The 26,892-nt window shown below is 37.7% G+C and overlaps 1 protein-coding gene across 1 annotated transcript; it reads left to right on the forward strand.

Annotated features, from left to right (window-relative positions):
• The first annotated feature begins 8,887 nt into the window (after nt 1-8,887).
• On the forward strand, nt 8,888-9,834 carry LOC145113631 (uncharacterized). The gene is made up of 2 exons (XM_079049703.1): nt 8,888-8,896; nt 9,280-9,834. Exons 1-2 carry the CDS (start codon nt 8,888-8,890, stop codon nt 9,832-9,834), a joined length of 564 nt encoding a protein of 187 aa, XP_078905829.1.
• Nucleotides 9,835-26,892: the final 17,058 nt, after the last annotated feature.

Genomic DNA, 26,892 nt, shown 5'->3' on the forward strand with positions numbered 1-26,892 from the left:
TACGTTTTATAACACCAAGTTACTGGTGCGTTTACACATCATCAATGCGCAACCGACTTGTAAACTACAGCTCATATGTCTCTGTTTCAAGAATATAAGATATTATCGTCTCACAATCACTCGTGATATAATCCATGAAGTGATTCACGTGAGTGTGGCTTTAATCCAATACTCAAATCATATTACAGGAGTACTCATAAACACCGCAACAAACTTGTGCTATGTCTAAACGCTTAGACAATCTACAGTCAAATTCATGACAGTCTTACCTCATTACTTACTTCCAAAGTATGATTGACTGTGGATGTTTGAATAACCTAGTTATTTGGGAAGTAAAACATGTAAAGTGAAACACAAGAATAATCGAATTCAATATGGCCTCAAAGCTTTTGAATATAAATAAAAACACTTATTATATAATCACCATATTGACTACACATTATTCATTATATAATGTTTCGACTAATCAACTTAATACTTGAATTAAAACAATAGTCATCACATGCTCCAAGCATGCACACTATGTTTACCTATGGTCATTTCTTTGTGAAACAGATCAATTGTACACATTTCCATTGACACTCATTTCACAATTCCAAATCCTTATTGTAAGTGTAAGAATACGAAATTCTTGCCACTATAAGAATATGTTAGATTCTAAACTATCATGCAATGATCCTTTTGTAATGTCAAGGCACCAAAGTCACTGAGACTTGGACAATGATATTACAAAGTACTCCACTGGAGATTTTTACAAGAAAATTCTACAGATACGAAGTCTCACATTCAAAGTACATTCCTTTGAACATCCTTCTTGCATGAAAGTTTCTAACTTACACATAAATTCTTAATATCCAACTCCCATTATGGAAACATTTCCATATTTGCCATATGACAATCCATTCTTAATAGAATCCCATCTATTCATAATTATGTCAATATGGTTCATCCATTACTATACTTCCAATTGCCCACAAGCGACCAATATTTGGCGAACCTCAGATTGTTCTTAGTAATTGTTTAACAACTTTAGTCATATCTGGTTTTGTTCCCATTTCCATCTTAATTCTCTAGGAATTTGGAACATTCAGAATAGATTAATATTATAGCATATGTAATCTATCCTATGTCCGAAGCATATGGGATACGATTCATAATGTCTCACATAAAGACATAATACTTTACCAGTCTCTCGCTATAATATTTCCATATATAGAATTTCCTTATATTGAACCATTTCAAAATAACATTCATATATGTCCTTGACTAAATTTGATTAAAATCTCAATCTAAGCTTTTAGATTTGAAATGAAGTATGAGTTCCTCTCCCTTAATTATAGCAAAACAACTTTTCAAACTCTACAACTTTGTAAATTGAAACTTTTGTTTTCTATAATTAGCATTGCTAACTTGCAACACTTAAGGTGATAATTTTGCTCCCACTAGCATAATAATTACATTCTTACTAGCATAACACTTATGCTCCCACTAGCTTTGACATGTACCCAGAAATCAGCTGGACTTCTAGAAATCAATACTTGTTAACTTTCTTTCCAAAGTTCAGTTTCCTGATATGTGGTGCTTCGAAAAATATTTATCTAGACTTTACAAGCTCATACACCTTTCATTAGAAATCACATATGTGTGTCTAAACAATTTCAGAACTTACAACAGTAAGTCCCGAATGTTCAGACTATATTGCCATATCTCACAATTCGAACTATGAAGAGGGATGTCGTAATCATACTCGAATTTGAGAATGAAATTGTTACAACTGCTAACTCTAATCCTTTAAAATCTACTTAGTGAAAGCGTTTCCTCACAATCATTTTCAGGAATTGGAGAGAAACCTTTGACACTTAGATTTTATGGTGTATGTGTTCCTATCCATGCGAATTTGTCATTTCCATCCACTATCATAAGACAAGGTTTATGACAAATTCAAACTCATATGGACTGAACTTGTTTAATCCTAAGTTCTTGCCATCTGTTAGCACGTGGATCCTACCATTGCTTCCAAATTATTGAGCAACTCACCCCTATAGATCAATGTACTTTCCATTGATCAAGGTGCTTTGCCTTATGCATTCAAATGAGAACTCATAGAACTCACATGCATATTCAAACTAACTGGAATAGGCACAGAAACAAGAATATGTCAACACGATAGGTTATTAACCTCAAGTCGTGTGCTAGTGATAACTAAAAGGTTTATTCTTGATTAGTACCTGGAACTATTCAAGATCAATAAGACTCCCACTGACCTCTTGACATATAAGATTCTCTTGTCAAGAAACATTTCTTGATAATCAAATATTCAAGAGTTAGTGTGAGACCTTATCAAGACAACACTTCATGTAATTGGTCTTAGTTGATCTTTATTTTATCCAAAACATCACAACTACCAATTTCAAATGTGTAAGAAACATTTCTACTCCACATTTCATGAGGCATTGTAAACCTACTTAAGATATGTCACTCTGGGCACAATCTTGGAGTATGACTCCAAGACTTGATATTGGAAGGAAGTATGATTCATCTTCTTGATTTAACCATTTCAACAATTCCTGATTCCTCTTCTTAGTCATGCAAATGCACTAAGGTTTCCTTAGAGGATCAATTGTGACATGGTTCCATAATCATTAAGATGATCATAAAACACGATACTAAAGTACTCTCATTTCCTTTCAGATCGGAGAAACCTTTTATCTGTCTGCCTAATTTGATTCTTCTTATTCGTTCTGCTATATATATTGAAACTTTTCAATATATCAGAATTATACTTAATCTTGTAAGCATAATCAGATTTACTGAACTTTCAGTAAATCATGACGAATATACTTTATCGTCCTTTTTGGTGGATCTGACCAGTTCACATCAATGTGTACTAGATCCTTTTATCTTTCACTTGACTTACATACTTATGTAAATAAGGAATTAGTTCCAATTTTCCCAAGTATCAAGATTTTCATACATCACATGATTCAAATCATATGATTCCAAGTTTTTTATACAATTGAAACTTGGGCGATGAGAATCTTTCCTTACTTAGAAAATTATGACACTACCACAATTGATACAACTAAGAAGCAAACATTTTTCAACATTGCTATTAATGGATACATATAAACATCAATTTTCACAAATGCCATTGCAAGGAAACTTAAAATAAGATAAATCAAAATTTCTTTATTTATAAAAAAAAAGTGCGAAAAACTTGTCCTTACAATGTAAATACAAATGAAAACTATGTTTCTAAATATATTCCTAAGCAATCTATCATAACGCCTAAGTAGCAGCTCAAAAATCTGATCATCGAACCATGCGATCGAAATCCATCTCTTCGCGATCAGACTCAGCTCACTCTTCCTTTAAGCTTCCTTTCTTTTCTTCGATCCTACAAAACATCAAAATGCAATCTCATTACATCATGTATTAAGAATCTACAAATAGGAACTTAATAGAGTTAAATAATAGATTTACCTGAATTAGAGTCATACATTTTGACTTTACCATCCTTGCGATCCTTCAGGTAGATATGGAAGCTTCACAACCAATGCCCCTTCTCTTGGCAATAGAAGCAAACAGACTCTCTTGGAATGGTACACGGGACAATTCCAGACTTAGCATTTCTTTTTACCATTTGGTCAAACGGTTTGACCTTGGCCAATCCCTTTCCATTGGGAAGAGAAAGCTTTTCTGGACTTCCAATGTTGCCATTGTCAATGTCCATGGAAGTTTTGGATGTAGATCTTCCAATCAAATTTGCTTTATCAGTGTGCCAAATCATTGCTGATTCTGCAGCAATAAGCAAATAGGTTAGATCAATAAGAGTCACGTCGTGGTCTGTCATATAGTAGTCCTTAATGAACTCACTATATGACGCAGGAAGTGATTGAAGAACCAAGTCAACAGCCAGTTTCCTCGAGACTTTGACACCCAACATTCCTAACCTGTCAATATGCAACTTCATTTCCAAGACGTGAGCACATACAGACTTTCCATCTTGGTATTTGCTTGCCAATAGGGCTTGAGTGATCTTGAACTTTTCAAGTCTTCGATCACGTGGGTCCGGGAGAACTATTGGAGGAGGTGGAGGAAGTGAAGTATGGTTTCCATTTCCACGATCCAAACGTGGAACATCATCTTCATATGGAAAGCTTTTTCCAAAAGATTCAGGAAGACCATAGTTGTCAGAACTAGACATCTTCAAAAAGGGAGAAATTAAATTTAGCTGATTTAATCCTTAATATAACATCCAAATAAAATATCAAGGCTAGGACCCAACACAATAATTTACAATTCGGAAGAGGGATGCCGTAATCCAATTGCAAACTATTTGTCGGTAGCTAAATCACGATTTACCGATTCTACCACGAAAACGAAATTTAAATGAATTAGGTTTTTAAATGAAATTCCTAGATCTTTTGAGACTTACTGAAATTTTCAATGGCATGTTTAATCTCGTTTATGCCCTTCAAGTTTGTGACTGGGATACCGTGGATCACAAACAAGGTGTGAATAACCATGCAAATTAGCTTGGTACCCTCGAAGACATCTATCACCTAATCAATGTGCCGGTTAACCACACACACTCCATTGATCTATGATAATCTCCGAGCTACCCATTGTCATCCTACATTAGTCCTAGATTAGTGTGCCGGTTAACCACACATGCTCCACTAACAACCAATAAGGTGCAATGTGCAATTTCATGGGTTAGCATCAAATTCACATTTTACCTAAAGTAACTAAGATTGGGAATTTGTAAGACATTTAGTTACTTAAAATATTCATTATACTTTTAATGAGAATGTCCCATCCTACCCGTTCGGCTAACGACCCTCCACCAGTCAAGAGTGCGGTGGGTAAGAGTGTATACCCAATGGTTGTCATTTTAGAGGCCGCTTCCTTAAACACCCCTTATAGACTAGCTTCGTGAATGAGGCCTACTAACGGTAAGATTGACTTTTAACTTATACATATAATATATTAGACTTTTAATTTTTATATAGTATAAGGGCGTATTTCACATTTTTAAGATAGTAGGTGGTTTAAACTATAAATTAGACTTTTAATTTAATCAAATTTAAACCATATTATTATGGATTTATTAATTCTCTCTTTTAATTTGAACTATTCAAAACATCAAGGTTCTAAATTTAAGATTTCACAATTAAAGCTATTTAATTAAATTTTAAGTTACAAAACCAAGAGGTGCACTAATGAAACTTCTCAAATTACTAGGTTTTAGAATTTAATATTTCAAAATTAATACTTTTAATTAAATCTTAAATTCCAAAACTTGAGGGCAAGTTTTGAAACCTTTCAAAACCTTTTGGATTCCAAAACTTGATGACAAGTTTTGTAACTCTTCAAGACCTTTTGAATTCCAAAACTCGATGACAAGTTTTCTAACTCTTCAAAGCCATTTATATCAAAATTTTAAACTAATAATCATATAATTTTATCTTTTACTAATTTGACCTAATTCAACTCACATAGCAAGATGATTCAAATTCTAGAAATAATTAGTTTTTTTCACAAAATCAAGTAATTATCTTGAAATTTGACAATAATCATTGAATTGGATGAGGATAATCATTACTTTATTATAAAAATGATTTTTATTAATCAAAACAGTTTATGCTAATGATCCTAATCCAATTCTGGCCAAAAAGCCCGAAAAACTGCAAACTGATGATCCAACTCGTTGAGTCAGATCATGGACTCACCGAGTTCATCACCATACGATCCAACTCGACGAGTTCACTCATGGGACTCGTCGAGTCCAGCAGTCAGAATGCAGATTTCAATTTTCTTTAACTTTGAACAAATAGCCAATGCATCTATATAACAAAAAACACCCATGGCTCTAATACCACTGTTAGGTTTTAGGTACTATAACACTCATTTGGTGCACATACAACCCTAATGCTTTGGATCTAAGTTTTCTCTAGTTATATATGCAATTTTCATTTTCCAAAGCATGAAGCCTAACTAGCATACAACATTGATATTTGAAACATAAAACCGAGTTAGATGATTACCTCTTTGTTGTAGCTTGTAGAACTTGGCCTTTCAAGAGCTTAGCACCTCAAATGTGATGCCTCAAATGTTTCACAAAACACCACCAACAATTGGAGGACAATGAGAGTGTGGCTAGGAACCACCAAAATCGGCTAGGGTTACACAAAGGAACACAAGTCCCGATTTTAGGGTTGAAGGGGTTACATATATAGTGTAGAATTCCAAGGGTCACTTGTAAACCCTAATCCATTCACTTAGGCTTTTGATCTAATAATTTATTTGGACTAACACTTCATGGACTCTCACATAAGCTTAGTCCATCACTAATCAATTATGGATCATTAGCCCAAACTATATGTATCACTGATTTACATAATCAACCCCTGTTAATTTAATTAGTCTCTTTTGATCACTAAATTTATTCTAAATTAATTCTTGATTAATACCAATTAAATAATATGATTTCACAATTAATATATTATTCTTATAATATATTAATAAATCACAATTAACCTCTTTCTCAAATATCCTTCCTATCAAATTGCTCCAGTGAATGCAACCCAAAATGGACCATGCTACTATCTGGTCAAGTACATACCAATTATAGTTATGGGCTTAGACACCTAATCCAACACTTATCACCTGCTTCGATTGATCAGTCGAGGTTGTAGCTAGCAACCGCAGGTGGGGATGTCAACCCCATATTGATCTATACATACGTATCACTCCGAAGATTAACGATTATAGTTGTTGGATCCATATGCTCAAGAATCATTATTGAGTGACATTGCTAATGACATATGATCCTATAGGGTCACACCTTAATGAAGTTGGTACTTATTGAATATTTATTAAGTAATTTGTTATTAATAAATAAATTCAACTCTTGTATTTAATTAGAGAATAATTATTGTTTTATGAAAAAATAATAAATGAAACGAATAACAAGTAATTATATGATATGGTATCATATAATAAGTCATGCACAAGTTTTTGGATACTTTGGTCTACCAAGTTAGTTAGTTAATTCACATTTGGTAACAAAGCTAGTCATGAACTTTTTGTCTTATTTTGTTGACCTTATGGTCGGAAATTTAAGCAAGCATGGAGGTTGCTTGTCAACCTCCATGTCTTGCCACTATACCTTGTCTACCCTTACTTTATGCTTTATGATACTTTAGAGTATTATATTCAAAAGGGATTACTTTGCATAGGGTATTTAAAGAGGGTTTCATGCATGAAAAAAGTGGCTAGTTATTAATCTTCTACTTCCTCTTATTCTCTGAAAAATCCGAGAGCAACTTAGCAAGAAGAGTTCTCCACTTTTGAAGTTCTTACTTGGCTTTTGGTGGTCACTTTGTATCTTCCTTTTATTATTTAATTGTTTAAGAACTTAATGATTAAAGAACAAAGGCATACAAGAAGAAATCTAGCTATTTGGGTACCTTATTCTTGGTGGTCGATACATATAGAGAACATCAAGCATCATGTTATTTCCATCTTCTTCAACACCCTAATTCCAAGAGGGTCCAAAGGCTTCAAAGGTTGTTATTTCTAAATACCCTATAATTGCCTTGACTTCATTCTAAACTCTCTAAAAGGATCCTTGATGGCTTGGTTCTGTTGTAAACTCAAAATTTATAAGAAAATTTTGAAGCTTATGTTGGTCGTTTTTGTGAAATACTATCTATTTTATGTAACAAAACTCATCAATGGTATCATAGCCATCTTTTAAATGTTATAATGATTTTTCATGTTATGATAATCTTTGGTTTTTGGATAACAAACATGGATTTTGTTTTGGCTAAAGAAATGTTCTTTTTTGTTTTCTTTGGCAACTTGATGTTAAAAGTGTTTATTTTTTATATAACCATTTTCCCATGCATTTTGGTTATATAAAAGTTGTCTTAGAAAAAACAAAGAGTTGTTTGTTGATATGTTTGATATGTTTGTTGTATATACACAAGCCATTAGGACATTTATGGTTGATATTTATTCATATGATGATGTAATAGATAAATATTATGTATTATGTGATTTGTTTATTTTTATATGTAATAAATTAGTTTTTAGACTTGTTGTATTTTATTTTATAAAAAAATGTAACAAGATGGAGCTTGAAGATCTTATGAAGATATGAAGACATGGAGCTTTTTGAAGACCTTGAAGTGTTCTATTAAGTCCTTTACGAAATGACTTAATATTTGTTGTGATGACTCACAATAAATATTCCTAGAAAAATGGCTTTGTATATACACTTTAAAATGCATGCTTGTGATGTTTATTTTGGTCGTTATAAAATGTTTTATGTATGAAAATATCTTTGCCATGCTAAAAATATTTTCACAAAAAATAACATCAAACTTGGGGTTTAGAGTTTTATGTAAAAGTTTCAACATATGATGTCAAAAATTTAGTTTTTGTTAAAAAAAGAATTTTAATTTTTGAAAACTCTTAAATAGCCAAACTTTTAAAGATATAAAAAGGTTAATTTTTCTTTTTAAACTTTATCTAAGCCCCATAACTCTATAATAAAAGGTTGTTTTATTAAAAAGTTAGAAACCGGTTCCAATCGTTATAACATCAAATTAAATTGAATATAAATTTTAACCGGTAAAATTGTATATAAAATAAATTCAACTTTATGATTTTTGGAACATTTTAAGTGTACCATGGAATATTTTATGCATGAAACATTCATGATACAAAATGTTTTAAAATGCTAGAATAATTAAACATTGATGAAAAACCCTTATTTTCAAAACCTCAAATATATGCAATTCACTTAAAAATCACTTGGAATTTTTGTGCAATTCATGTGGATTTTAGGGTTACCTTATTCATTTGGTTGTCAAAAATGGTCAAGGTAGTTTATATTTACTTGTGGGATAAATGTAACCTAACCATTATTTGTGAAATATAACTCGCATGTTTTTTAAATGGATGATTTGATCAATTTCTTATATGATAAAGGTCACCTAAGCATAAGAGTTTTGAGACATAGATAGGATGAACATGCAATTAAAAGCAGAGTAATGTTTTTTGGATCCCATAAATCTAAGAATTACATAAGAGTTGTAATTGGTTATCGTAACCTACCGATCAACAAAATCACTTGTGTTGTGGGTCACCGCCTCAAGTTATTTTGGGTGATGTCGAACTTAGCTTTTTAAAATTTAATTTGAAGGGTAATTAATTTTTAAAAGCAATTGTATCAAAGATATTAAAATGAATCTTATTATTTTGTAGATGACTACACCAACTGTAACACCCTCATCACTCACCATCCGATCCATCCTCGAAAAAGAAAAACTAAGCGGAGCCAACTTTCTTCATTGGTTCAGACAACTAAGAATTGTCCTCAAGCTTGAGAAAAAGGACTATGTCCTTGATGAACCTATCTCGGAAGAAATCCCGACCAATGCTGCCAAAGCATTGAAAGATGCTCAGGCAAAACATGTAAATGATTCGACCGAAGTGGCTTGCATCATGCTTAAAACTATGACTCCCGAACTTCAGAAAACCTTTGAGTTTCATGAAGCATTTGAAATGATTGAACAACTTAGATTCATGTTTCAAGTTCAGGCTAAGCAAGAGAGGTTTGAAACCTTGAATGCTTTCATTGGTTGCAGGATGGTTGAGGGATCTTCTGTGAGTGCACATGTGCTCAAAATGAAAGCTTATGTTGAGCAACTTGCCCGCCTCGGATTCCCATTTGAGGATGGGCTAGCGAACAATGTTATTCGAGACTCATTGCCTAAGTCATTCAACCAATCTGTGATTAAATTCACAATTAATGACTGAGAGAGGAGTGTCAATGAGCTTCATAACATGCTCAAGAATGTCGAGGCAAACATAAGGAAATCTGGGAACAATCAAGTGTTGATGATCCGAGAGGGTCAAATATCCATGAAGAAAACCGGTAGTAATACCGGTAAGGGGAAAGGCAAAGCTGCCAACGAAGGCAAGGGCAAAGGAAAGGGTCAAGGAAAGCCTCCTGCTACTAACCCAACTCCTAAGCCCAAGCGTGCTGCTGACTCAGATTGCTTTCACTGCAATGAAAGGGGACACTGGAAACGCAACTGTCCCAAGTACCTAGAGGAACTTAAGAAGAACAAGGTCAACCAGGTTGGCACCTCAGGTATATATGTGATTAAATTATATGCATTCCGTACTAATTCTTGGGTATTAGATACTGGAAGTGGTACTAACATCTGCAATGATTTGAAGGGACTAAAGAATGTTAGAGAAATCCGAGATGGTGATTTGGAACTTCATGTTGGCAATGACACTCGAGTGGCTGTGAAAGCCATAGGAAAATATCATTTTTTGCTTCCAAATGGACTGAATCTTACTTTGAACAACTGTTGTTATGTACCTAGTATAACTAGGAATATTATCTCTACTTCTCGTTTGTATGAACAAGGTTTTCGTTATAAGTTTGACTTTGATTCTGAAAACATCTTTGTGTTGAAAGATAACGTGTTCTATTTTTAGACTAGTCCCAATAATGGTATATATGAAATCGATTTAAATGGTTCATATCAAAAGGATATTTCAAGTATAACTTAAATAAGAAAACAAAGTTAGACTCAAACAAAACTTATTTATGGCATTGTTGACTTGGGCACATCAACAAAACTCTTATTCATAAGCTCTAAAAGGATGGAATCTTAGTGTCAATAGGTTCAGAGTCTTTTGATGTATGTAAATCTAGATTTTTATATAATTTACCTTAAATTATTATAAACCTTGAGACCCTTGTTTTGAATGCTCTGTTGCTTTTTTCCTATTTTGGGATCGTGCCATTCTGGAGGTATTCCATAATAGGTTGTGCTGGATTAGATGTCTAAACCCATAACTATAATTGGTATGTACTTGATTTGATAGTAGCATGGTCCTTTTGGGTTGCCTTCACGCTGGCAAATAGACAGGATGACTATTGGAGAGAGAGGCTGATTTTATTATTTAGAATAATAAATTGGTGCATAAATATGTTTTATTAATGTATTATAAGAATAATATATTAATTAGAAATCATATTGTTAATAAGTATTTAATCTGAAATTAATTTAGAATTAATTTTGGGATTAAAGGAACGGATTGAAAGTGCAGGGGCTGTTTTGTAAATATTTGATAGTTGAGATTTTGGGCCATTAGATCACCCTTATTGGGAGGGCCGAAAATCCCTAGAAGGGTCTAGAGATTTTTGTCCAAGCCCTAAGGAAGGGGTCCATGGACTTGCTTAGGCCCTAAGCTAAGGAATTAGGGTTTCCATCTTAAACCCTAGCTAGCCTCAAGTATAAATAGAGCCCCTTGGCTCTTGAATTCGACCACCCTTTTGGAAACCCTAGAAGAGCCTAATTTTTGAGCAATTCAATCCTCTCTCCTCTCTCTCATATTCATTCTCTTGCCCTAGTGTGTGTGCGTGATCCATTAGAGGTACTACACTTGTGACACTTGTTCTCAAGAGCAAAGGATCTTCAAGAATTGGTTGTTATTACTATATAGGAACAAAAGTATGTGATCTAATATTTCTAGTTTCGAATTATTAGATGCATATTAGGGTTTTCCTTTTTGTGTTCAATGCTTGTATGTCTAATAGAGAAAACATAGATCCAATCTAGGGTTCCATGCACACATAGGATTGTTTGTATAAAACCCATCAGTGGTATCAGAGCTTTTGGTTTTGTTTTCAATTAGATTTGATACAATAGATTGAACTTGACAAATTAGGGTTTATGGCAATTAAACCCTAGGGCTTGGATTTTTTGAAATTAGGGTTTCTAAACCCTAGTTTCAAAAATTGATTAGGGTTTTTGAACCCGGTCCTTTGGCCTCCATTTTTCCGATTTCTAGGGTTGGCTAACCCTAGAATTTTCGAAAAATGCCTTCCCCAAGATTAGATTTCGAAAATCTAGGGTCTTGGGTAGTATTATCTTTTAAATTGTTTAAATGGATAATCCTATGAGATTTAATAATTTAAATTAAATGTTTAATTTTGGATAATTATTAAATCAAGGTTTTTAATATTTAAGATTTTAAATTAAAAGGTATTAATTTCAAAAATTTTAAATTAAATTAAAAAACCCTAGTATTTTGAAATGTTTAAAATACACCCTTATACTATATATATAATTAAATGTTTAATATTATATATGTATAAGAAAAGTCAGTCTTACCGTGAGTAGGCCTCATTCACGAAGTCGGTCTATAAGGGTTGTTTAAGGAAGTGACCTTAAAATGACCGCCATTGGGTATCTATTCCTACCCACCGCACTCTTGACTAGTGGAGGGTCATTAGCCGAACGGGTAGGATAGGACATTAATTCTCTCATTAATAAGTATAACGATAAATATAAAGTAACTAAATGCTTTTATAAAATCCCAATCTTAGTTACTTTAGGAAAATGTGAATTTGATGCTAATCCATGAAATTGCACATTGCACCTTGTCAAGTAGTTAGTGGAGCGTGTGCGGTTAACCAGCACACTAACTTGGACTAACAAAGAGTGGCAACGGGTAGCTCGTAAATTATCATAGATCAATGGAGCGTGTGTAGTTAACCGGTGTGGAAGGATTCCCTTTTTGAATATCCTGATCATTGTGTATTATGGTATTTCAGTGCAGTATGGTGATGACACGACATGGAGTAGGGGATCGGGATCAGGATCAGGATCTGGATCTGGGTCGGGCTACGCTATCGAGTCCATTGATGAGAGACTGCGCGAGCTTATCATGGCCGAGGTTACGAGGGGTATTCTTGACGCTACCCCAATGATATTCGGGATCGTCAAGGAGGGGATGATGAAGATCATGGAGGAGCGGCTCAGGTCTTTCCGAGCCGAGATTGTTGCAGGCTAGGTCGGGGCACGAACTCCCTCATTCCAGGAGTTCAAGGCGTGTGGAGCGCCTCAGTTCTTTGGGGTCAGGGACTCCATAGTTAGTCGACATTGGGTGGTAGACATGGAGAATGCCCAACGCACGAGCTCTTGCACCGAGGCGGCAAAAGTGGGGTTTGCTTCATGCATGTTGAGGGATCGAGCTAGGGACTGGTGGGAGGAGGTGACCCACCAGGTGGGATCGGCTGGAGTGGCTGATATGTCGTGGGCGGAGTTTATCAGGCGATTTGACTTGGAGTTTGCACCATCCATTCAGGTGCAACGTGTGGTGAGGGAGTTTCAAGAGTTACAGCAGACCACCGAGACTGTGGCGGAGATCACCGCCAAGTTTCGGGAACGATCACTATTGATTCCGTAGTATGTTGTGGATGAGGATATGAAGAGGAAGAGCTATCATTACATGTTGACGGATGATATCCACGAGTTCGTGAGCTTCTCAGGATGAAAAACCCTGAATGAGATGGTGGAGAAGGCTCGGGAACGGGAGATGGAGTTGGAGTTCCACACCAAGCGGAAGCCAGAGTAGGTTCAGACAGTTGTGCGTCAGGCTAAAAAGCCCAAGACCTCTGATTCTTATGGTAGGGGCCAACAGGAACGTGGACGGTGTGCCAAGTGCGGGAGATCACACAGAGGAGTTTGTCGGGTGACGGGCACAATATATTATATCTGTGGTCAGCCCGGCCACATGAGCAGGGACTGCCCTAAAAAGGGCTTGATTTGTTTCCACTGCAACCAGATCGGCCATAAAAGGGTCGATTGTCCGAGGTTGCAAGGAGGAGGAGGAGCAGTGGCGGCGCCTGCACCCGCCACAATGAGGATCACTGATGGCCGCCCTGCCAAGGCGGAAGCTTCTGTGGTGAAGAGCCGCGCATTTCAGCTGACCACAGAGGAGGATCGAGTTGCACCAGACGTCGTGGCTGGTACGTAATCTATTTTTATTATTTTATTATGCTTATATGTATACATATGTGCACTTGTATAGGGACCTTTTTGGTCAACGGTATGTCAGCTCATGTTCTTTTCGATTCGGGAGCTACCCGATAGTTCGTATCTCTTGCGCTTAGCAAGAAGTTTCGGGATGCTCCGGGGACTTTGGATTCCCCGCTGGAGGTTGAATAACGGATGACCACATCGTAAGTGTTGCGAGGGTATATCGGGACTGCGTCTTGAACGTGTTTGGTGAGAGGTTCCGTGTTGATTTGGTTCTGATACCGCTACGAGGACTGAAGGTGATTGTCAGGATGGACTGGTTGGGGGCCAATGGGGTCATGATAGACTGTGAGCACCAGCTAGTGAGAGTTCGAACCCCAAGTGGGGGAGAACTGGTTATTCATGGGGAGAGGGCCTCGCAGGGGCCAACTCTCTGTTCGGTTTTGAGGGATAAGAGACTTCTCCATCATGGTTGTTCAGGATTTTTGGCATACATCTCAGATACGAGGGTTGAGCCCACGACAGATTTGGGTGGTGTACCGGCTGTACGAGATTTTCGAGATGTCTTTCCCGAAGAGTTGCTAGGGGTGCCTTCGGAGAGGCAGGTAGAGTTTCGCATTGATTTCGTGTCGGGTGCTGCTCCGATAGCCAAGGCACTATACCGGCTAGCTCCGCCCGAGATGCAGGAGCTGTCTGCGCAACTTCAGGAGCAGTTAGACCGATGATTTATTCGTCCGAGCAGTTCCCCCTGGGGAGCACCGATCTTGTTCGTGAAAAAGAAGGACGGGTCACACACGATGTGCATCGATTATCGGGAGCTGAACAAGCTAACAGTGAAAAACCGTTATCCGCTTCCGAGGATCGATGATTTGTTCGATCAGCTGCAGGGTGCATCTTGGTTTTCCAAGATTGATCTTCGGTCAGGGTACCATCAGATGAGGATTAGGGATGAGGATATACCGAAGACAGCTTTCAGGACTCGGTACGTCCACTATGAGTTTGTGGTGATACCATTCGGGCTCACCAATGCCCCAACATCATTCATGGACCTCATGAACATGGTGTGTAGGCTGATGTTGGATCAGTCTGTAATCGTTTTTATCGATGATATCTTGGTCTATTCTAAGACTAAGGAGCAGCACGAGCAGCATTTGAGGGAAGTATTGGAGACACTGAGGACGGAAAAGCTTTATGCCAAGTTCTCAAAGTGTGATTTATGGTTGCGTGAGGTGCAATTTTTGGGGCACATCATCAACCAAGAGGGTATTTTGGTTGATCCAGACAGGATTGAGGCAGTGATGCGATGGGAAGTACTGAAGAATGTATCTGAGATCCGTAACTTCTTGGGCATAGCGGGGTATTACTGGAGATTTATTCAGGATTTCTCCAAGATTGTAGTACCCTTGACTCGCTTGAATAAGAAGAACGCGACATTTTGGTAGGGCTCGGATCATCAGTTGGCTTTCGAGACCTTGAGACAGAGGTTATGCGAGGCCCCAATTTTAGCATTACCCGAGGGGCTAGATGATTTGGTGGTGTTTTGTGATGCATCTATCACAGGGTTAGGGGATGTTTTGATGCAGAGGGGGCATGTGATCACGTACGCCTCGAGGCAGATGAAGCCTCATGAGGTGAACTACCCCACTCACGACCTGGAATTGGGGGTGGTGGTGTTTTCCCTCAAAATCTGGAGGCATTACTTGTATGGAGTTCGGTGCACCATCTATACTGACCACAAAAGTTTGAAATATTTGACGGATCAGCAGAACCTCAACATGCGACAGAGGAGGTGGTTGGATATACTAGAAGATTATGACTGCGAGATTTTATACCATCCAGGGAAGGCCAACATGGTGGCCGATGCCTTGAGCCGCAAGGCGGCGAGTGCTTCGATTGGAGATGTCTGTTTGAGGATGACGGTGATTTCCCCCTTATTGGATATGACCAAGGAGGCCCAGGTGGAGGGTTTGAAGAAAGAGAACTGGAAGATAGAGCGGATTCGATGTCAGATTCCCTTGTTTGTTCGGGATGGTCGAGGAGTTTTGACACAGTGTGGCCGGGTGTGGGTACCGACATCCGGGGGAGTGAGACAGAAGATCTTGGAGGAGGCACATAAGTCCAAATTCTCTATTCATCTTGGGGCTACAAAGATGTATAGAGACCTGAGATTGAGTTACTGGTGGCCCTACATGAGGCGGGAGATTGCCTGGTTTGTGGAGCGATGCTTGACCTGCAGGAAGGTCAAGGTCGAACATCAGCGACCTTATGGCAAGGTTCAGCCGCTACCTATTCCCATGTGGAAATGGGAAGAGATCACCATGGACTTCATCACGAAGTTACCGAGGACGGCGAGGGGCGTGGATTCTATTTGGGTCATTGTGGACAGGTTGACGAAGAGTGCCCATTTTATTCCGATCTCCGAGAGTATCTCTGTTGAGAAATTAGCATATATTTATGTGCGAGAGGTGGTGGTCAGGCACAGGGTGCCAGTGTCGGTGGTCACTGACCAGGATGTATGTTTTACATCCAGGTTTTAGAGGAAGTTCCACGAAGAGTTGGGAACTCAGTTACATTTCAGCACCGCGTATCACTCCCACACAGATGGCCAAAGCGATCGGACAATCAAGACGCTCGAGGATATGCTACGGGCATACGTATTGGACTTCGGAGGGAGTTGAGATACATACCTCCCACTAGTAGAGTCTTCATATAACAATAGTTATCATGCTAGTATCGACCGACCCCCGTTCGAGATGTTGTATGGTCGGAGGTGCAGGACTCCTGTATGCTGGGGCGAGGTAGGGCATCGAGTCATGGGGAGCACCGAGGTGGTGCTCAAGGCTACCGAGTTGATTCAGCAGGTGCACGACAGGCTGCGAGTGGGTGATGTTAGTTATGTAATGAAAGGGTTCGGGTTGTTCTTTAGAGCCAAGGGTATCGGTAAAGGCGTTGGTTCGAGCCTTTTACAAATTTTGGATTTTAGTTTGGTTGGTTTTCAGGCTAAATAAAGTTGATAGAAGTGTAGGGCTTCTCCTTACCTTTCCGTGGATATAAAGAACGTCAAAATCGGAGTTATAACGAAGAAATTATAACCATTTGAAGTTACATGGGTTTGGGCCGAACCGGGTACGCGGGGCGTACGAGATGTGTACGCATGGCGTACTTGGGTGTTATGGACGCGGGTGCATCTGGGAACGCCCTGCGTTCCCCAAGGGAATGCGTTGCGTTCGTCTGGGCAAATTAAACCCTAATATTCGGGTCTTGAAATCTATTTAAACACCTTAACTCACCTCCAACCCTCATTTCCTTCAGCCTCCATTCTATCTAACCCTAAGAACAAAACCCTAAGCCTCTTGCATGCATTTTGAGCCTACCTTGAGCATTTTGGTGTTATTTAGGTGATTTTGAAGAAGAAGGTGTTTAGAGAAGAAGAAAGGGATTGATGAGAGCTTGTAGATCTAGAGGTTTTACATCATTTCCAGCCTATTGAAGGTATAAAGTTCTCATCTTGGTGCTTCTACATCATAGATCTAAGTTGGGACTTGAAGTATGCATGTTATGGTCTTTTGAGGATCTTTGTGAGTTTGAGTCACTCCAAGAGCCTAAGATTTGTAGATCTTGCCTTTTCTGAGTTGGTTTTGATTTAAAGTTGGAGTCTTGATGCATTAAGTCCTCCCATGTTTGAGTTATTGGTCACTTTGTGAAGTTTGGGTGTTTGGAATCATGTTTGGGTCCTTTTTGGACCATGAAAAGGTGCCAAGTGGTCAACTTTATGGATTAAGACACTGATATGGACCTATTTGGAAGTTCTGGACGTTGGGTTTAAGTTATTAAGTCATTTGTGCATATTTTCGGTTTCTGGCCGGGAACGTTGTGCGTAAGGCTGGGGAACGTCGTGCGTTCCAGTCTGGTGTCCCTATGGATGGTCTAGTGACGAACGCCCAACGCTCCACAAGGGAACGCCCAACGTTTGTGTCACCAGTGGACTTTTGGGCTTTTGATCTTGGACTTAGTTTTGGGGTTTGGGCTTTGTGTTTTGGGCCATGTGTGGACTGATCTGACTGAATTTCCCAGTTTGGGCCTAAGGAGTTTGGAGTTAGGCCTTAGAGGGCCTAGTTGGTAGTAGGGCCTTAGTGGGCCCATTGGGCTTCGGTTAATATTGGACCTGGTTGGCTGGGCCATTGTTGGGCCGTATGTGGGATTAGCCATGAGTATTAATGAAGTTTGTTTTTTTTAAGGTTTTGGCTCAGAGTTTGGAGCCGCTTCGCAGCAGCAGCAGGTGTAGGATTTCTCTACCATTTGAGGTGAGTTTTCCTCATTGTACTTATGGGTTGAAGGCATCAAGGCCGACCCTTTGGATTGTTATCCTGGTTTATCGTATGCTTGTATGTTATGGTGATATGTTAGATCGGTATCCTGGTAGATAGGATGATGTTATGCTTAGTCATCTGTTAGATCTGCCTGTTATCTGTTCTGGGTATATGTTTCTAGTAGAATGTGTTGATGTAGTGTGGTTGGGTTGAGACTGTGTTGCTTTGTGCGGTTAGTCAACAAACCCTGTAATATTTATATCGGTATGGTATATGCCTGCTTATTTGTTATGTGTATGTCGACATGTGTGGTGGTCGGGTTGAGGCGCTCCTACTTTGTGTTGAAGGCCAACAGACCCAGGGCGGCCCAGATAGACTGAAGGCCCTGTGAGGCGGACCAGTCAGGCCGAAGCCCCGACGAGCGGTCCGAATAGGCTGTAGGCCCTGCGAGGCGGTCCAGCCATGCCGAAGGCTCGGGAGCGGTCCGGATAGGCTGTAGGCCCTGCAAGGCAGTCCAGTCATGACGAAGGCTCGGGAGCGGTCCATACAGGCTGAAGGCCCAGTCAGGTGGACCAGTCATGCCGAAGGCTCGGGAGCGGTCCGGATAGGCTGTAGGCCCTGCAAGGCAGTCCAATCATGACGAAGGCTCGGGAGCGATCCAGACAGGCTGAAGGCCCATTGAGGCGGACCAGCCATGCTGAAGGCTCTGTATGCATGTTATTATTTGTATATGTTATTGATGGGTTTTGCGCATTCTAACACTCCTAAGTGTACATGCAACCCTAAATACCTTGGATCTATGTTTTCTCTATTATACATGCAATTATGAACTTTCCAAGGTATTACCCTATCTAGCATACAATACTTGATACTTGGGTAATCAAATGGATAGAATACATACCTTTGTTTGATGTAGCTTGTCTCCATGAAGCTTGAGTGCCTAGTGCCCCAAGTGTGACACCTCAAATGGTTCACACAACACCTAATGCACATGGAATGACTTGAGAGAAATGGAACACTCCTTGAAATCGTCTAGCCCTCATATTCACACATTAGTGTACGATTTCTTGAGCCATGGGATTCTTTTATATGGTGGCTATTAGGGTTACACCATGTAACTCATAACTTTACCCATTCCTTATGCTCCATGGATTTTAACCTCCATGGAGTATCCATGGGTCACCCCATGGACTTAGTCCAACATAAGGAATCTTGGATCACAAGCCCACATATATAAGAATGAATGATTTACACAATCAACCCATATATTTAATTAGTCTCCTTTTGATCACTTAATTAATTCCAAATTAATTCTAGATCAATACTAATTAAATAACCTTATTAATATATTAGAACTTATAATATATTAACCAACCTTAAGTGTTATTTCTCTCATTATAGTCTATCCAAATGCATGATGCCATGCAACCCAAATGGACCATGTCGGGTCGGGTCAAGTCTTACCAATTATAGTTATGGACTTAGACATTAATCCAACAGTCTCCCACTTGGATAAGTCTAAAACTATTATTGCGTATGACTTCAGGAATCGATCAACAATCGTAGCTCTCAAAAGCTTCTGTCGAACTCTGAACTTGTCGATGAACTCTGACCTTTGTCAATGACTTGTCCATTAGATAAGGGATCATATATTCCTCCATTCTAGATATCATATGGACTGAGACATGGATTATCAATCATTCTCTCTGTCCATTTGTTGTTTCCCGATTTCCGATTCATGATGACTGACTGATTGAACAAATAAAATCAGTCCTGGCTTGGCCAAGCACTCACATGTATCATCTTTAAATCATCGAGGGGCCCACAGATATCGCTTTTATCCCGAAGGTAAAAGGAATGGATAAACTTCGACTCATATGGCTTGTTCTACTACTTGTTGAATCATACACAAAGGCACGTTTTATAACATCGAGTTACCGAATGCGTTTTCGTGCAATCAATGTACAACCAACTCATAGTAACAACTCATATCTCTAGGTTTGAAGAATATAAGATATTATCGTCTCATGATCACTCGTGATAAAATCCATGAAGTGATTCAAATGAGCGCGGGTTGAATCCAATACTCAGAACTTATGAGCACTCATGAGTGTTGTAGCACCACTTTGTCCACCAACTTGGACCTCTACAAACCAACCCATGACAGTCTTGATTCATATCTACTTCCAACATATGACCTACTGTGGATGGTTTGAATAACTTAATCATTCAGGAAGAGCGACTTAGTTATTATGGAAGTCAAAACATGCAAAGTGAAACACAAGAATAAATGAATCAAATATGGTATCAAACCCTATGAATATAAATAAACACTTTTATTTATCACCATACTGATTACTCATTATTCATTGTTTCGGTTTTATCAACTTTATACTTGAATTAAAAACACTAGTTGTCCCATGCTCCAAGCATGTACACTATGTTTTTCTTAAACAATAGCTTTGCCATACACCAAGTATGCACTCTATGTTTGTCTATGATCCTTACTTTGTGAAATAAACAAATTGAACATAATTTCAATGATTCTAATTTCACACTCCCAAATCCTTATCGAAAAATGTGAGAATTTCAAATTCCTATCATTTATTGAAATCTGTTTAGATTTTAAACTTATATGCACTGACCCTCCTGTAATGAATATGTACAAAGTCACAAAGACTTGTCAACAGTCATTATAAGGTATTCCAATGGAGATCAACTCCATGGAAACTAAGTCTCATATTCAAAGTACATTGCTTTGGACATGCTTCTTGCATTAAGTTTTCTAATCTTACACAGATAACTTCCACCTATGGAGACAACTCCATATTCTCATTTTGACTATCACTTCTGAATAAGAGATGCCTATTTTCAGAATATGTCAATATGGTCCTTCCAAAATTAGCACTATACTTCCAACTGTCCCTGAGCAACCAATCTTTGGTAAACCTCAGATTGTCCTCGACAATTGCTTAATCATTTTAGTCATATCCAATTCTAGACCTTTTCCCTTCTTAATGCCTCTGGGCATTTGGAAAAATTTAGAAATGACAAATATTATAGCACATGCAATCGATCCTGTACCCAAAGCAAATGGTACACGATTCATGATGTCTCACATAAAGACATGATTCTAGACCAGTCTTTTGCTACAATATTTTTATTTGCCATGTTTTCAAAATTTGACTATGAAGAGGGATGCCGTAATCATAATCGAATTTTGAGAACGCAATATATAGAATTTCCTTAAGTTGAACCAATCCAACATGAAATTCATATATATATTCTTGACTAAAGATGATTAAGGTCTCAATCTAAGCCTTTAGAACTGAAATGAAGTATATCCTCTCCCTTAATTATAGCAAAACAACTTTTTCAATCCCTGCAGCCTCACGAATTGAAACTTTTGTTTTCTATAATTAACATTGCTAACTTGCAACACTAACAATAATTATCATGCTCCCACTAACATGATGATTATTAGCATAACACTTATGCTCCCACTAGCTTTGACATGTACTCAGAAATCAGCTGGACTTCTAGAAATCAATACTTTATTGACTTCCTTACCAAAGTTCAGATTTCTGATACGAGATGCTTTGATAAAACTTTATCAAAATCATACACCTTTCCTTAGATAGCATGCATGTGTGTCTAAACAATTTCAGAACTATGAAAAGGGATGCCGTAATCATAGTCTCAATTGTTTAGACCTTTTGCCATCTGCTTCAAATCTACTTGGTGGAAGTGTTTCCTCACCATCATTTTCATGAATCGGAGAGAAACCTTATGACCCTTAGATTTTATGGTGTATGTGTTCTTATCCATGTGAATCGTCAAAACCATAGTCACAAGACAAGGATAATGACAAATCCAAACTCATATGGACTGAACTTATGCAATCTTAACTTCTTGCCACCTGGCAGTACAGGGCCTGCCATTGCTTCCAAGTTGTTATGCAACCAATTGAGAACTTTCAGGTCTCCTATGCAAAGCCAACTTTAACTGGAATGGGCACAGAATATGTCAACATGATAGGTTATAAACCTCAAGTCGTGTGCTAGTGAAGAACCTCAGGTTTTATTCTTGATTAGTTCTTGAAATTCTTTTTAGGATCTTTAAGACTCCCACTGTCCTCTTGACATATAAGACTATCTTGCCAAATATTCAAGAGATAGTGCAGATTCTTTATCAAGACAAACACTTCACACAATTGGCCTTAGTTGGTCTTTGTTTAATCCAAAACATCACAACTTACCAACTTCAAATGTACAAGAGTAGGACACTTTTACTCTTACATTTGACAAGTGTTATAAACCTTTCTTTAAGATATGTCACTCAACTTATAGTCTTGGAGTATGACTCTAAGACTTGTTTTGAAACGAAGTATGACTCATCTTCTTGATTTAACCATTTCAACAATTCATGACTCCTCTTCTTAGTCATAAGAATGCACTAAGATGTCCTTAGAAGACCAATTGTGATGTGGTTCTTTAATCATTAAGATGATCACAAAACATGATACTAAAGTACTCTCCCATCTTTTCAGATTTGAGAAACTTTTATCTGTCTGCCTAATTTGATTCTTCCCATTCGTTCTGCCATACATTGAGACTTTTCCAATGTTTCAGAATTATACTTAAACTTGTAAGTATAACCATATTTACTAAAATTTAGTAAATCATGACGAATAGTCTTAACGAGCTTTGTGGTGGACTTGACCAGTGCACAAGAATGTGTACTCGATCCCTTTAGACCTTAACTTGACTCACACATCCATGTGAACAAGTCTTAATTTTCCAATGCTAGAAAGTTCTCATTCATCATACTATTCAACTTGCATGATTCCAAGTTTCTATCCAACTGAAGCCTTGGGAATGAGAATCTTTGCTTATTTGGTAAATTATGACACTACCACAAACGAAAGAATCAAGTCCATTTTTTTTCAAATATTGCTATCAATGGAATCATATAAACAACCATTTTTCACAAATGCCACTTGTAAGGATATTTAAAATAAATATAAAATTAAAAACTTTTATTTTATTTCAAAACTTTGCGGAAAAAACTTATCCTTATAGTGCAAATGCATACGGAAAAACTTGTTGTTATCTATTCCTAAGCAATATATCATAACTCCTAAGTAACAGCTTCAAAATTCTGATGCGATCGAAATCCACCTACGCGATCAGAATCAGCATATACTTCCTTTAAGCTTTCTCTCTATTCTTTGATTCTTAAAACATCAACATGTGACCCAGTCACATCATGTAATGAGGATCTTAGAATAGAAACTTAACAGAGTTAGATAATGGGCTCTACCTGAAGTAGAGTCAGACTTATTGACTTTAACATCCTTAGGTAAACTTGGCAGCTTTGCAATCAACGCCCCTTCCTTTGGCAAAATAAACATATGGACCCTTTGGTAATGGGACTATCTCAGACTTAGCCTTTCTCCTTACCATTTGGTCAACCGGGTTGACTATGGCCAATCCCTTTCCATTGGGAAGAGAATGCTTTTTCTGGATTTCCAGTGTCACCATTGTCACTGTCCATAAAGTTTTTGGGAAGTTGATCTTCTAATCAAATTTGCTTTACTATCGTTCCAAATCATTGCTGATTCAGCAGCACCAAGCAAATAGATATGATCATTAAGGTTCATGTCATAGTCTGTTTCATAGTAGTCCCAAAGGAACTCACTATGTGACTTAGAAAGTGATTAAACATCCAACTTCCTCAAGACTTTGACACCCAACTCTCCCAGCTTGTCAATATGTGACTTCATCTCTAAGATGTGATCACACATAGACCTTGCTTGCCATTAGGGCTTGAGTGACCTTGAACTTGTGGGTTAGGGAGAATAATTGGAGGAGGTGGAGGAAGTAAAGTTCCAAGAGATTTGGGAAGATCATAGATGTCTGAACTAGACATCTTTTGGGAGATATTCAAGATAGTTGATCTAAAATCCTTAATATAACACCCAATATGAAATATTAAGGCTAGGATCCAACAACCTATTTATAACTGGAAGAGGGATGCCGTAATCCGAGTTATAAAATAGTTGAAGGTAGGTAAATGACGATTTACCAATTTCCACCATGAAAAACGAAATAATGTAATTAGGTTTTTAATTGGATTTGAAACTCCTAGATCTTTTGAGATTCATTGAACTTTTCAATGGCATGTTTCAATCTCGAGTGTGCCTTCAGGTTTTGTGACTGGGATGCCGAGGATCACAAAACAAGGTGTGAAGTAACCATGCAAATATACTTGGTACCCTTAATATTTACCCCTCAATCGATGTGCCGGTTAACCACACGAGCTCCACCGATACTATGATAAATATTAAGTTACCCTTTGCCTACTTTGTTAAATCCAGGTTAGTGTGCCGGTTAACCACACACGCTCCACTAACGGTTTAAACAAAGTGCAAAGTGTAATTTCATGGATTAGCACCTTATTCACATTTTCCTAAGTAACTTAGTATTTATCATTAATACTTTTAATGAAGGGAGAATTATAGTCCTTGTCCTACCCGTTCGGCTAACAACCCTCCACCAGTCAAGGAAGCGGTGGGTGAGAGTGGACACCCATTAAACTGCCATTTTATAGGCAGTAACCTTATACCCCCCTTATAGACCGACTTCGTGAATGAGGCCTACTAACGGTAAGACTGACTTGCTCTTATACATATATTTATTATTAACTTATAATACTATAAAGTATAAGGGTTGAATTTTAACTTTTAAAATTCTAAGGGCTAACTTGGAATTAAAGTATTCATGGGGAAAACTTTACAAATTCCAAAACTTGAGGGCAAGTTTTGAAAATATTCAAAACTAATTAATTCCATAACTTATGTGTTTAAAGTAGTTTTAATTAATAAAAAAACTCTTCAAGTTCCATAACTTGAGGACAAGTTATGGAAGACTTTAAACTAATAAAAGAATGTAACTTTTCTTTATTTTTGTAACTTATGGAACTAATTAAGGTTACACATTTTATCATTTAATGAAGTGACTCTTGAACCTCCATAACTTGAGGACAAGTTATGGAGTCATAAAACCATTTAATGAGGACAAGACTCTTCATTTTTGTAACCGTTGCCAACTTTTTATGAGTTTTATGAAACTTAAATGTGACTTTTCATATAACTTGAGGACAAGTTACAAAAACACATTTTAGAATCAACTCTTAGATTAAAATGGATTGAAAACACATAATCAATTAACTTTTCTATTAATCTAATAAACTCATATGAACAAAGATAATTCACATCAAATTTTTTTTCAAGTAATTAGCATAACTTTTAAACTAATACAATTCGATTTTTCAGCTAATTTTGCAAGTATAACAAGAAAACAAGCCTTGTCTCTGATACCACTGATGGGTTTTGCGCATTCTAACACTCCTAAGTGTACATGCAACCCTAAATACCTTGGATCTATGTTTTCTCTATTATACATGCAATTATGAACTTTCCAAGGTATTACCCTATCTAGCATACAATACTTGATACTTGGGTAATCAAATAGATAGAATACATACCTTTGTTTGATGTAGCTTGTCTCCATGAAGCTTGAGTGCCTAGTGCCCCAAGTGTGACACCTCAAATGGTTCACACAACACCAAATGCACATGGAATGACTTGAGAGAAATGGAACACTCCTTGAAATCGTCTAGCCCTCATATTCACACATTAGTGTACGATTTCTTGAGCCATGGGATTCTTTTATATGGTGGCTATTAGGGTTACACCATGTAACTCATAACTTTACCCATTCCTTATGCTCCATGGATTTTAACCTCCATGGAGTATCCATGGGTCACCCCATGGACTTAGTCCAACATAAGGAATCTTGGATCACAAGCCCACATATATAAGAATGAATGATTTACACAATCAACCCATATATTTAATTAGTCTCCTTTCGATCACTTAATTAATTCCAAATTAATTCTTGATCAACACTAATTAAATAACCTTATTAATATATTAGAACTTATAATATATTAACCAACCTTAAGTGTTATTTCTCTCATTATAGTCTATCCAAATGCATGATGCCATGCAACCCAAATGGACCATGCCGGGTCGGGTCAAGTCTTACCAGTTATAGTTATGGACTTAGACATTAATCCAACAGTTATCTGTTTGGGTGTTGGTACTTTGGGGGAACTCACTAAGCTTCATGCTTACAGTTTTGGTTTATGGTTTCAGGTACTTCAGTGGAACGTGGCAACATAAAGGCGTGACCGTACACATCCTCGCATTTTGGACTTATGATTTCTGGGAAACTCTAATAATGTGAATATTTTGAAAGCTATGTTGAAAGAGATTCATTTTAAGTAATGTTTTGAGAACAACGGTTTTTGTAAACACTTTTATATAAAAAGGGTTGTTTTGAAACCTTTAAATTTTATGAAATTTTATGGATGTTACATCTACCTGATCTAGTGCCTGACCTGGGGCCTCGCCCTCGTGGTCTCGCACTATGACCTTGGTACTTGGCGCTCTCATGCCCAGGTCTACTTCTAGACGATAATCTATGTTCTATAATAAGCTAAAACATAGTTGGTAACTTCCTAGAGCGACAAGTGTAGCGCTCAGAGCATTGTCCTCTGTCTCCTTTAATCCAATAGCGGATGACCCCTAGTGGTGCACGGCTGACCAATAGGACTCCTCCACGTCCTTCCAGCCTAGACAGGACAAATGATAC

The sequence above is a fragment of the Lactuca virosa genome, chromosome 5 (assembly GCF_052849685.1).
Source record: "Lactuca virosa cultivar CGN04683 chromosome 5, Lactuca_virosa_CGN04683_v6, whole genome shotgun sequence".
Lineage (NCBI taxonomy): Eukaryota > Viridiplantae > Streptophyta > Magnoliopsida > Asterales > Asteraceae > Lactuca > Lactuca virosa.